Source organism: Nicotiana attenuata, chromosome 7, assembly GCF_001879085.1.
Source record: "Nicotiana attenuata strain UT chromosome 7, NIATTr2, whole genome shotgun sequence".
Taxonomy (NCBI): Eukaryota; Viridiplantae; Streptophyta; class Magnoliopsida; order Solanales; family Solanaceae; genus Nicotiana; species Nicotiana attenuata.
Genome location: NC_031995.1, coordinates 100745028 through 100758328, shown reverse-complemented (window position 1 = coordinate 100758328; position 13301 = coordinate 100745028). Strand labels below are relative to the sequence as shown.

Sequence of the window (13301 nt, the reverse complement as noted above, 5' to 3'; positions counted from 1 at the left end):
CATCTGAGGGCTCAGCCGAGAGCGGTGACAGTGCCTCTTCTACCTTACCTACAGCTTCACCACCCGGTGAGGATCCCGTAGAAAAAGAAGGAGGGGGTGAGAACCAAGTAGGAGGGGTGGCCAGAACCAGAAAACCAGAAGCATGGAAAGATAGATTTGTGAGTGAACTGGCCTACCACAAATTCAGAGAATGGTGGCCCGAGAGGAAGTTGATACCTGAGCGGACTTTCATTGATAGAGACCTCTTGCCTCACAACCCCAATGTGAGGAGACAGTTCAGAGAGAGAGAGTGGGTTGGGACGACTTCATAAGGATTGTTGAGGATGTAAATGAGCACCTAGTCAAGGAGTTCTACACTAATGTTGCCCACATCAAAAAGGGCACGAATGTGACTAAGGTGCGCAATCTGACAGTGAAATTTGATGGGAAGACAATCAAGGACTACCTCGGCTTCATGGAGGAGGATGAGACATTGTACTTAGAGAAGGTAGCATTGGGGGAGGATACCGTCCGTGGTTAGCAGAGTATTTGGCAATCCAAGGTACCACCCCAACATGGTTGACAACGGGAGTAAAAGAATGATGTAGAGATCTCTATATTCTAGTAGTATAACTGACGATAATTCCCCGACAACGGCGCCAAAACGGTGATCGAAGCCAACCCTGCACCACTATAGAGCGGCGAGAGCGGTCGATCCAACTTTTACCCGAATAGGTCGGGATCGAATCCACAGGGAGCTAGATTTGGGAATTAGTTTTCTATCTAAACTTACAATGTGTAATGCTCTTAATTACACTTCCAATCATAATTGTTCTTTTGATTACTTCTATTTGTTTATACTATGAGATGCTGAATTCAACTAAGAATACTTGCTAAAGGGTTGTCTAATAGGTAACGAGGCACTAGGGAAGTGACTTCCCCCTAGGTGAATACTTGACGGGTTCCTAAGTCTAAGGCAAAGATGTTATGTTTAAGATCGCAATATAGCCATTTGCATGACACTACTCACTCTATACCTCTCGGTAGCTCGAGTGACTTTGCCCGAATTAACTTTCTCAAGACCAATTGGGTGTCGAAATTAAGCAAGCAACGTAGGCTCAAGTCGGGTGTTACTATCTCTAGATTTAACCCTTTAATTGGGGCTATCAATCTCTTGAGTACGCCCCAATTTCTTGTTGGACTGATTTCCTAGACTTAAACTCTCTTTCTTAAGAAGAGCCCAAGTCACTTAGGCATAAATTAGTGTTTGCAACCACTAATTCAACATACAAAACACCAATTAGTCCAAATATCAACCACCCATAAACATCTAAGCATTAAAACACAAGACCCATCAAATACCCATACTAGGGTTGAGCCACAACCCTAGTTGATGGGGTCTAGCTACTCATAATTATGGAAGAAAATAAGAAATTAGATGAAGAATAACTCATAATATTTAATTACAAACTAAGATAATGAAGATTCAGCGTAAATGTAGCTACAAATTACTCAAAATAGAATAAAAGAGTCGCTCACGTGCTCAGCCCAAAGTCAGATTACAAAAGATGACCTAAAAAATGTGAAAAGAAAGTATTCATACTAGGTCAAATTTTTTGGACAAAAATACCCCTGACGAGGTAGTGCGGTCTGCACAGAATGCACCGCGGACCGCGCTGAGGCTTTTTGGCTTGATATTGCATTCTCTGAATCTAGCCACCGTGGGCCGCACAAATTGCAGCACGGCCGCGGTGGCTTCAATGCGGTCCGCACAAAATCGCTTGCGGACTGCGTTGGCTTCAATCTCCATTTTTATAACTCTCTGAATCTCATATCTGCGGACCGCATAAAATGCTTTGCAGCCGTGGTGAGCTACTACGGTCCGCACAAAATGGTTTGCGGCCGCAGTGCTTGAGTTTCCAAAAAACTGCACCTCTCTGAATCTCATCACTACGGACTACACAAAATGGATTGCGGCCGCAGTGGATCTGTTTCAACTGTGCTTGGACTTGTCCTTGGTACTTGTGCATGTTTCACTCCTTTTTGAGCTGGTTTTGACTAATTGTCACCATTTTCACCAAACCCTGCAATCAAGTACGACATGTAAGCCTTTGGGACTATTTTGTATACATTTTCAATCAAAACTCAAGTAAAAAGGAGTATAAAATAAACCAGAACTCCTAGTTATCAGAACCGAAGGTGCGGGGCTGCATATGCGGACGACCAAGTGCAGAAGCGGATTTTGGGAGAAAGTCTGGGGTCGCAGGTGCAAGAGGAGTTCCCCATCTGCGATGCCCGCAGGTGCGAGTGAAGGAACGCAGGAGCGGTCTGGGACCGCAGAAGAGGATGAGGATCCGCAGGTGCGCACGCGCAGGTGTAACCTCTTGATTGTAGAAGCGGACTAGGTACATTAAGTGAAAAGCCGCACCTGTGATAGAAATTCCGCAGGTGCGGGACCGCAGATGCGGTCCTGGGACGCAGAAGCGGAAATCGTTGGGCAGAAAAAGAGATTTCGAGAGTTTGAAATTCATATCACAAAAACTTAATTTGGAGCTCGCTGGAAGGTGATTTTCTGAGGGATTTTGAAGGAGAGCTATTGGGTAACTAACCGTAACTCGATTTTGATCATATTACCTTAATCTATTGTTGTATTCTTCATCTAATTTGAGGATTTGAGTGAGGAAGTTGGGGGAAAAGTTCCCCAACAAAAAAACTGAGATTTGAGTGGGATTTAGGCATCAGATTTGGATGATTTTTGCACGAGTTATCTCGTGAGTGAATGGGTGTTCATAATTTGTGACTTTTACCCGATTCCGAGACGTGGGTCCGGGGATGATCTTTGGACGTTTTTCTATTTTCTTGCCTTAGCTTTGATTTCATTAGCTAAATTAGTTGCTTGTAGCTATATTTACTTTATGTAATTGATTTGATTAGATTTGGGCCACTCGGAGTAGGATACTCGTGGCAAGAGCGTGATTTCGGATTGATTTGAGCTTGGTTCGAGGTAAGTGGCTTGCCTAACCTTGTGTGGGGGAACTCCCCTTAGGATTTGGTATTGTTTGATATATGAGCGCCGTGTACGTGAGGTGACGAGTGCGTACACGGGCTATTTGTTGAAAAACCCCGTTTTCATTAAGCAAATATTTGTTTTCCTTTAATTGAACAACACTATATGTAACTATCCTGTTTAGCTTAGGAAAGCATGCATACGTGCTTTAACTGTCTTAACTTCCTTAACTGCCTATCTGAACTCTGTGCAGCATGCTTAGTGAAAATGGAAAAGGGTCAAACATACCCTTTTACTATCGAAAATTGTTTAAAGTTACCCCTGTTATACTAATCAAGCAAAAATACCCCTAACGTCTTACTATTAAACAAATATATCCCCAAATTATAGTAAACAAATATATCCCCAAGTTAACGGAGGGGCCATGTGGCACCCATTTAAGTCATTAGGTCCATCCGGGTTTATTTTTATAGTAATCCGACCCGATACCAAGTATTCACCCTAGAAATTAAACCCTTATTCAACATCCCGAGCGACCCCTCCCCCAAGTTCTAAGTCTTGAATCAAGACAAACATAACCATACCTTCAGATCTTTTAGCTGCACAGGCTTCATAAATCCTACTACCAAAGAACTGTGTAATATCTTCCAATCAACCTCCACAAACAGTTGATCTTGGATTCCTTGGCATTACCCTTTGGAATAATTCAGTGCTACTGTCACTCCCATTATTTTTACTCTAAATTGGTCACAAAGCTAACCTCTTCTTCTTAAGATTTTGCTCGAATTCTAATTGTTGCTCAAGCTTACACCATACATTCCTCGTAAGTCGTAATGTTACTTCAACAATTTTTGTCAGAAATTAAATTCACGTACTGAATTTCTGTTGATTTCTTCTTCTTATTGTTATATGATTTATTTCCGAAATTTTGGATAAATAGTGAGAAAGAAATCCACCTTCTTCATATATTACCACTCTAAAAAGTTGCCAACAATAACTAGATCTAAGTGATAAGAAATATAAACAGGTTGTATCTTTTACTCTTATGGAGATTTAACCTTTCTTTTCTTGGGTTTATCAACGTGGATGTGTAGATAGAGATTGACCTTCATTTCTTGAGTTCTTCAAAGTGCATTTGTAGATAAAAGGCTCCAACGAAGGGGATGAAGTAAGGACCAAAAAGTTAGGGTCAGACTTTAAAGTGGTTGAATAAGGGTTTAATATTTAGGGTGGGTACGGGTATTGGGTCGGGTCAATCTAAAAATAACCCCGCATAGATCAAATGGGTTAAATGACTGCCATGTAGCCTCTTCATTAACTTGAGGGTATATTTATCCAATAGTATGACGGTAAGGATATTTTTGCTCGATTAGTATAACGGAGGATAACTTTAAATAATTTTGGATAGTAAAGGGATATTTTTGACCCTTCTCCGTAGTGAAAATTACCCGTCTTCTTTGATATGAACTTAGTCTGAACTGTAGAATTCCTTATTGAAATTGTTGTTAATGTTGATTGAGTTGCATATTTACTTTGGGACTACGGAACGGTATTCCGAGAGATCCTACTACACGTTTACGTTTGGGACTACGGGACGGTATCTCGGGAGATCCCCCTTGTACTGTATATTTACTTTGGGACTATGGAACAGTATTCCAGGAGATCCCCCTGCACATTAATGTTTGGGACTACGGGACGGTATCCCGAGAGATCCCCCTACACATCTACGTTTGGGACTACGGGAGGGTATCCTGGGAAATCCCCTGTTGTTATCTCTAGGTACTGAGCTTTGTTTTTCAGTGAATTCATTCTCGTTAAATGTTTGTATTTATATTTACTGCGATATTTCATACTGTATTATTTTATTATATATATATACCAGCAGGGCCCTGACCTGATCTTGTCACTACTCGACCGAGGTTAGGCTTGACACTTACTAGGTACCGCTATGGTGTACTCATGCCCTTTCCTGCACATGTTTTCGTGTGCAGATCCAGGTACCTCTTTTCTGCCACATTACCAATGAGGCGAGACAACTGTAGAGACTTCGAGGTATATCTGCCGCGTCCGCAGACCTAGGAGTCCCTGTCTACTCTTCCTCAAGTTAAAGACTTCTTGTATTAGACTCTGAAGTATGGGAGTACTGTATTCTTCTTTAGCTTGTGACTTATGATATTTCGGATTTTGGGAGAGTTATAAATACTGTTCGGAAGTGATTATTGTATATGCCGAGCGACATCGCATTTTCTTGTTTAGAATTTACTTTTAGTTGATAATTTTTATGTTTTGTTCCTTTATCCGCAAATGTTAGACTTACCTAGTCGTAGAGACTAGATGCCGTCACGACAGGTTCACGGAGGGAGAACTAGGGTCGTGAGAATGAGTTATGAACATTATTTCATAAGCAAATTAGGCATTTGGAAAAGAATTAAATCTTTTTATTTGATTAAGTATGTCAATTAAACTGTTATATTCTAATTGTACTATTTTTCTTAATACTTTTAATTCGAAAAATAAATCTAGATCATTAATATCGAATTGATTATTATGCTTTAAGGAACATTCAAGATTGAGGCAATATTTTTTAAATTTCCAACATCTAGTGATCTTAGTTTTTACTGCCAAATAGAAAACCAAAAATATTTTCATATGCTTTGAATTGTTCAAATCTATTTTGAAGTGTAAAAATAGCTTCGTCTATTATGTATAAAAGTAATCAACTCTAAAAGACTCTTCGAAAGATTTTGAGATTTTTATTATCAACATTCACATCAAATTGTTACTTCCGGATTCGATATTCATTTCAAGTACAATTTCATTGGTAAAAGACATAACAGTTGCAAATCCTTCTTCTCTTTATTTGTTAAAGAAAGAAATCAAACCTTTTCACTTTACAAAACTTTTTTTAAACTTATACATATTCTATTAGGTGTAACAAAAAATGGAACCCCTACAAATGTAGAGTCTAAAGCAATTGCTTTACTTGCTTTATGAAAGGGCCGCCCCTGAATAAAAAGCGTTTTATCTTTTTATTAGGCCTATAAGATGCAAAGCCAAATTAATCAGATCATTAAGGTCGGACTGGTACTAAAAAAAGATGAAAAAAATAAAAGCCGACATAGAGTCCACGTAGACTCGGCGGGACCCACTCAGAATCCACGGAAAACTGGCAACAACAGAAGTTCGTTACTGACTACTTCGGCAATCCAAAACTCTAATAAGCATTTCCACAGCTCATCCTTAGCCAATCATTTCAACCTTTTCAATCATATTAATTGTAACTAATATAACTTGCTTGCAACGGAGTATTACTAAAAAGCAGTTAATCATACTCTATTTATAATTATCATAATTTTTCATTCTAGAATAATCCTCAAAGAAATAGAAAGACAAAAACTGAGTTGTCAAATACAACGCACAAAAAGATTTGTTTCTTGTTTTTTCAAAGTTCTTGCCTTTAAGGCACTTCAACTTCCTTTTTCAATCCCCCATTGTTTTTTCCTTCATTTTTCTACCAAGAATTTCCAACCCCATAATAAATTCTTCAGATTTTTCTGAGGCATTACATTTTCTGTGGTAAATAAACGATTCTAATTTTTAAGATATGTCAGATCCAAATGATCAAAAGGCAACAGTTGGTGCACCAATACCAACTGCACCTCCGGCCGCCGGAGATACGGAGAGCCAGACGCCGGCAGCCGGAACCGGTGTGGGACACATCATCAGGAAATGGAAAAGAGAAGATTTGCTGAAGAGGGGTTCTTTGGGTTTGCGTTGTATTGCTTTACTTTTCTCATTACTTGCGTTCATTATCATGGCTAGCAATAAACATGGTGATTGGAAAGATTTTGATAGATATGAAGAATATAGGTAAAAATTACATTTTATACCATGATCATAGATTTTTTTTGATATATATATATATATATATATATATATATATATATATATATATATATATATATATATTTATGATCTAGAAGTTTAATTAGATTTTGATGTTTAATTTTGTGAATCTTTATTAACTTAATTATGTCTTCACCATGTTCCATTATGTGCGGTTCCTTTTTCATCCTCTGCTACCATGTTGAACTGTATGATCATCTCATCTAAAAGCTTAAGACGTTAGACAAATCACAATTTTATTTACTCAATTATGTCCTCAACATTTTGAATGCGGATAAATGCAGGTATGTGCTAGCCATAGCAATTCTGTCCACATTGTATACAGGGTTGCAAGTTATGAGACAAGTGCATGAACTTTCAACTAGCAAGGAAGCCTTTTCGCGGCAGAATTTAGCTTTGCTAGAATTTTTTGGTGATCAGGTTTGTGATTTTTCGATGGTTATGCATAACTGAATTCATTTAACTCTTTGAATTGTATATTGATTTGGAATTGTGATTGAATTGCAGTTGATGGCATACTTATTACTATCATCCGCATCATCTGCTGTGCCACTGACAAATAAGATGAGAGAAAACAATGACAACATATTCACAGATTCTTCAGCTTCAGCAATTAGCATGGAGTTCATTGCATTTCTAGCTCTGGCAGTTTCAGCTATGATTGCTGGATATAAACTTTCAAATCAAACCTACATCTGATAAGATAATCGAACATACTTTCTTATTGAATTTTTTTGTGTCTCTAGAATTCCTTCATTTATTATCAAAACCACCACATTCGACCCTTGTATATGCGCGTCAAAGTAAGAAAGACATTCTCTGTTTGTCTTGAAACCTGTATGTAAGAAATCACAGTACAAATTCATTTGTTTGTAAAGACTTTCGTTCATTAAACCAGTGATCTTCTTGCATCTTGCTGTGTGGTTTTTTTGGTATATCAATTTGGTTGAAGTCTTTTTCAAGAACTTCCAGAAATATCATATCAGATGGAGTCAAATTTGTTGTAGCAAATGTTAGATTTCAATGAAATGACACTGAAGGACAAAGCTTAACTGATGTATTTAGCTACTGGCAGAGAAAGTAATGTTTTAAATGTACTTGTCTTCAAAGTCTAGAAAAGAATCTTGGTATGGTTGGTGGAAATATCTACTTGATTTATGGTTAAACAGAAATGAGAAATCTTGAGGTGCAAGGCTGAATGTTAACTTCAAAACAATGAATATTCAATTTTCCACAAAAAATAAACAAATAAAATTCAACTTTCTACAATGATGCCTCAGTCCTAACTTACTTTGACAGATTTATGTTGTACAAATATCTTAATGGGGAATTACAGCTGCCAACCAATCTATAGCTAAGAAAATAAATTAAAAAATGGACTAACTTTTATTTGGAATCCTAAATCCTAACTAGGTATTATAGGCAAAAACTATCATAAATTACATCGAATACAATGAATTGAGATGGAAATCTGTATCTGTTGCAATTTTCTATGGAGAAATATCAGTTAAGGAAAGAGCTGAAGAATAAATCATCTTTAGGTTCTTCTTTGCTTATCGGCTTGGTATTATTCATGGGCTGCATTTGGTCCATGTAAGACCCCGAGGAGGTATCAAATCCTGAATAACTTGAACTTCCAGAGCTCTGTAACATCTGCAGGGTGATAGGTGGTTGGTTCTGTGTTGTTTGTACCCTTGTGTTGAAAAATGTGTCGTTAAAATTCATTCCCTGGTTAGAGTTGTTAGCCAACATCGAAGGCCTTGGAACGACAGGCATGCTGTTGTTGCTGTTGCCTGATGGAGGTTTATTCATAGCGTAGCTTCCACTACCACGTGCTGCAGGAACATCATGGTTGTGTTTTCCTTCATAAGTTGTGATCACCGCCCTTAGATCATGAGAAGCGCGTTCCACATGCTTCCTAACTGGACAGCCAGTAAATGTGCATTTGTAGTAGCTCCTATAGAGATGTAAGCAAATGACCAACATTAAGACTGACTTTTTCATCACAAGTAATCAAAATTAGAAGCCATGAAATGAGAAGCTTTCTATGAATAAGGAAGGACAATGTGCGATAGCTCGCTATTTATTCAAACTGCTGATTCAATTCTCTGCTTGGTGTAGGGATTGCTCACCTTGGATTTGGATTGCCTTTGACAACTTTTTGTCCATATTTTCTCCATCTATAACCGTCGTCAAGAATATCAATGTCGCTTGTGGTTTGAACTACAATTCTTGGTTCTCTTACTGTTCTACTTGCAGACGATATGACCTCGTTTTCATTGTCACACTTCCTGAAAGGACAATCAACATAACAGAACATTCAGTTATCATATCAAGGACCAACAAAAGGTGAAAACATTTGAAAGATTTTGTTTTAAGCTTACCATCTCTTTGCCTCGGGTTCATTTCCATCATCTTCTCCTGACTTGCTGATAGGAGACCCTTGATCAACATCCTCGTCACCAAAAGAAGCCGAAGAATTGTCTGTCCCAGCAAAGGAATCCCTTTGAGCATTATCAAGAAACGCGTTTGGCTGATTTGTTATATCCAAGTTGGAGTAAGCAAGGTTTTGAATCGATTGTGAAGACGATCTTCTAGTGGACTGAGGCTTTGGATGATTATGGTTCCCCTTATAGACTATCTCAGTAATGTGTCCATCCAAATTCCTTTCAACCTTCTTCTTTGTAGGACAGTTAGGAAATGTGCACTTGTAATAGCTTCGCGGATTCTCGCTTCCTTTCACTTGCTTCTGCCCATATTTCCTCCAGTTGTATCCATCTTCTGCTTTCTGTTCCCTAACATATTGAGATGGTTGAGTGTAATGTACTGGAGCTGGATAACTCTGCATCTTTTCTTGGGAGAAGCTTTGAATTTGAGCCACTTCTGATTTCACCCCTGTAGTTTTTGCAGTGGAGAATTCATTTTGCTGGTTGGCATGTTGTTGTCTTGTCATTAAGTCTTCCTGTTTCATCCAATTAATTTATCACAAAAACAAAAACAAGTTTAGAGATTTCCAATGGAAAGGAAACTTAGAAAGAAAAGAAAACAATTTATGGTTGGTGATGTAAGACTTTAGTCATCTATATTTTATTGCAAATTGCAATCTTGCTTTCATGTCATGACCAGCAAAATGCACAAAATGTAGAAAAAGGCATCCCGGTGCACTAAGTCTAAGTTCCCGCTATGCGCGGGGTCCAGACAAGGGCTGGATCACAAGGATCTCTTTCCAGCAAAGAGATAGACATAATATGGATTCTATGTAATTGGATCATTGGAGGGAATATTGTTAGATGGTTCAACAATTAACTGCTATTTAACCTGATTAGCTGACATCGTTTAAAGTTTCATGCTACACATATTTTACAGAAGACAATAACAATAATTAAGCTCAATCCCTAGCAACTTGGGGTCGGCTATATGAATTTTCACTAATCATATCGTTCCATTTAAGCTCATCTCATACCAATATTATGCATAAATAATGTAAACTCGAAAATTTCGGACAACTAAATATGGTAGGAGAAGCCAAACAAAAAAGGAAAATAAATATACCAATGAGTTTCTTGGAGCAGAAGACTGAAACATTGATGATGAAGTAGCAGCCCTACTTTGGAAAGAGAAATCAGAAATCTTTGAATTATCCTCCTTTGAATTCAAATTACCAAAACTCCCTGTAGTTGGAGATGGAAGAGTCTGCAGAAAACAATAATAAGGAAATTCTTGGTCAGACCAGTTACAAGATATTGTGAAAAAAGTATAAACTTCAACAAAATGTAAATCATTTCATGAAATTAGCAAAAGAACTTACATTGGAATTGTTAAACAAAACTGGTGAGTCCAAAAGCACAGATGGACTTAAAGAAGGAGGAAAAGCAAGATAAGAAGAAGGAGAAGCTGGTGATGAAGATGAAATCATTGGCAAAGAACAAGGTGGAAATGACTTAAACTTTGGAACTTCATCTTTGTTTTGTTGATTCATTCTTTGATCACTGAAACCCCAATTCAATGAATTCTTTTCTTGGTTCATAGAACTGTTATTACTCCTCATATTATTATTATTATTATTATTATTATTATTATCAGAAAGAAGGTCACTAAAAGATGAAAAAGAATAGTTGCTAGTAAAAGAATTCATAAAAGTATTCATATTTCCACCTGAAGAAGCCATATAATTTTTTCAAGAAAATAAAAAGAGGACAAGAAAGAATTCAAACTTTTTGAGAGGTTATTGGGTTCTTGTTTGAAAAAAAATTAAGAGGAGAAAAATGATGAGTGCTTAGATTTTATAAACAAAAATAGGTTGTGTCTGTTTGCTTATAAATTCTTGGCCTTAAGTTCTTTCAGGCTTCTTCTAGGAAGCTAAAAGGTACTTTTGACCGTGGAATTTTTGGAAAATTTTTTCCTAATTTTTTTTATAGTCAAAGCTTGTGGCTTTGACCAATTCTCGGCGGCTGAATCAGAAGGGAACTGGGTATTAATCCTCTACGGTTGATAACACCGTACAGCAACCAGCAGCAACATGACACTGATCAAATTAAGCAATTTAAATGAACTGGATATTTATATCAAATTAAGCAATTTAACTGAACTGGGTATTTATATCAAATTAAGCAATTTAACTTTGAAATTATAAATTTAAGTAAACATATCTATCATTTAATTATGATTAAGTGACAATAAATATGTGAGAGATAGATATATGACATTTATGATTTGATGTAAATACCGATGCAGATAAGTTTTTAGCACATATCATGCATACCTAATATAGTAATATCTCTATCCTTTAGCTAGCTGACAATTTTTGTTTAGTCTACTTTTGTCAAATTTTCTTGTTGGTATTATTGTAACATTAGTGGAGCTCTAGTCCATGGTATACAATTCTTTTTTTGTGTGTGTGGATCTTGAGACCATTTTCTTTGTAAATTATTTGTAAAGTCTTTATAGGGCATGTGAATTACTGTTAAATAGTACTACTCCCTCCGTTTTATATTAGATGAGGTACTTTACTTTTTAATCTGTTTCAAAACAAATGAGACATTTCTAAATTTGGAAATAATTCAACTTTAAACTCTTCATTTTACCCATTTACCCTTAATGAGAAGCTTTTATAGCCACACAAATGTCATGGCCCCACAAACCTTTTACCCCTTAAGCTTTTAAGACCACAAGTTTCAAAAGTCTTCTTCTTTTTTCTTAAACTTCGTGCCGAATCAAACTATCTCATCTAATATGAAACGGAGGGAGTATCAAATTGTTCCTTATCTTACCTTTGTCAGGGAACAACTCTGCTAACTTGTTTTGTGAAATATTATCATTTTTTCGCATCCATTTGCCATAGGTACGCTACGCTCTCAACTTGATCAATCGCTTTGTTCTGATTATTGAACAGGTGCCCTGTGGAACATGTTTTATGGAATTTCACTCTGGATTAAAAACTTATACTGTAAGTTTTCTTCAATAGTATTGATGACCAAATATTGCAACTTCTAGCTAATATCTGAATTTCTAAAAGTTCAATTTACTATAAGGTGGGATTGAGAAAAAAGTTGTTCTTGTGAAAAATAAAGAAGTACAACAAGCTCAATTTATATTACAATATCCTTTTCGTCCATTTTTGGTTTGACTATATGAACAAGTTGATATATATCTTGGTTAATTATTTTATGAGTCGTGAGCATGTGTTGTTTTATAAAATGATTAAAGGTGACGTGCATACTCGTTACTCGTTAATTAGGACATTAAACCAGTCATTTTAGAGTTTGTTTAGGAATTGTGAAATCTTAGTGAAGGATTTTTACAAAGCAATCAGCTATATAGCAACGGATCCAAACTTTTGAATTTATGGTTTAGAATTCTAGAAAAAAATATTTTACTGTGTTATGGATAGATTATTTTAACATATAAGTGAATTTCTTAATGCACATATAAATTTGTATAGAAGCTATTAGTTCTACCGAATCTGTAATTAGAACTCTATTCCATCTCTAATAGTAGGTGGACCAAGCAAGCCTTAAAGTGTGTTACTACTTGGTCAAAGTCATTTCTTAGAGTTCCAGTCCAAAGGTAGGATAAATATTTTTTAATAAGAAAATAAATAAATGAAGAACCTACAAAGAAGAAGATACCTTCGATTACAATAAAAAAGATTAAAATGAGCAATGAGCAACAATAATACAAAGTTTTGATAAGAATGCGTTGCTATCATCCTTCTAAGGTCCAACTATTCTAAGTTTTTTTTTCTTTTCTTTTTTGCAGTTGCAGTTCTCAATTTTGGCTATTCTTTTATATCTAAAAAATTTATTTATGGATATTATGTCCTTAGGCTGGAAGAATTTTTTTTTATATAGATGATCCCTACTAGTTGGAAATATATTTTACAATTGTTAGAGAACTTCTTTTATATATA

At 36.5% G+C, this 13301-nt stretch overlaps 2 protein-coding genes across 2 annotated transcripts; one reads left to right on the top strand and one right to left on the bottom strand.

Annotated features, from left to right (window-relative positions):
• LOC109229577 (CASP-like protein 4B1) lies at nucleotides 6343–7803 on the top strand. The gene is made up of 3 exons (XM_019395065.1): nucleotides 6343–6856; nucleotides 7177–7312; nucleotides 7400–7803. The coding sequence occupies exons 1-3, from the start codon at nucleotides 6591–6593 to the stop codon at nucleotides 7589–7591; spliced, it is 594 nt and encodes a 197-aa protein (XP_019250610.1). The 5' UTR covers nucleotides 6343–6590; the 3' UTR covers nucleotides 7592–7803.
• On the bottom strand, nucleotides 8094–11150 carry LOC109229576 (probable WRKY transcription factor 26). Its single transcript, XM_019395064.1, has 5 exons — nucleotides 10701–11150; nucleotides 10445–10585; nucleotides 9277–9854; nucleotides 9025–9183; nucleotides 8094–8849 (listed from the first exon to the last, which is right to left on the bottom strand). The coding sequence occupies exons 1-5, from the start codon at nucleotides 11058–11060 to the stop codon at nucleotides 8396–8398; spliced, it is 1692 nt and encodes a 563-aa protein (XP_019250609.1). The 5' UTR covers nucleotides 11061–11150; the 3' UTR covers nucleotides 8094–8395.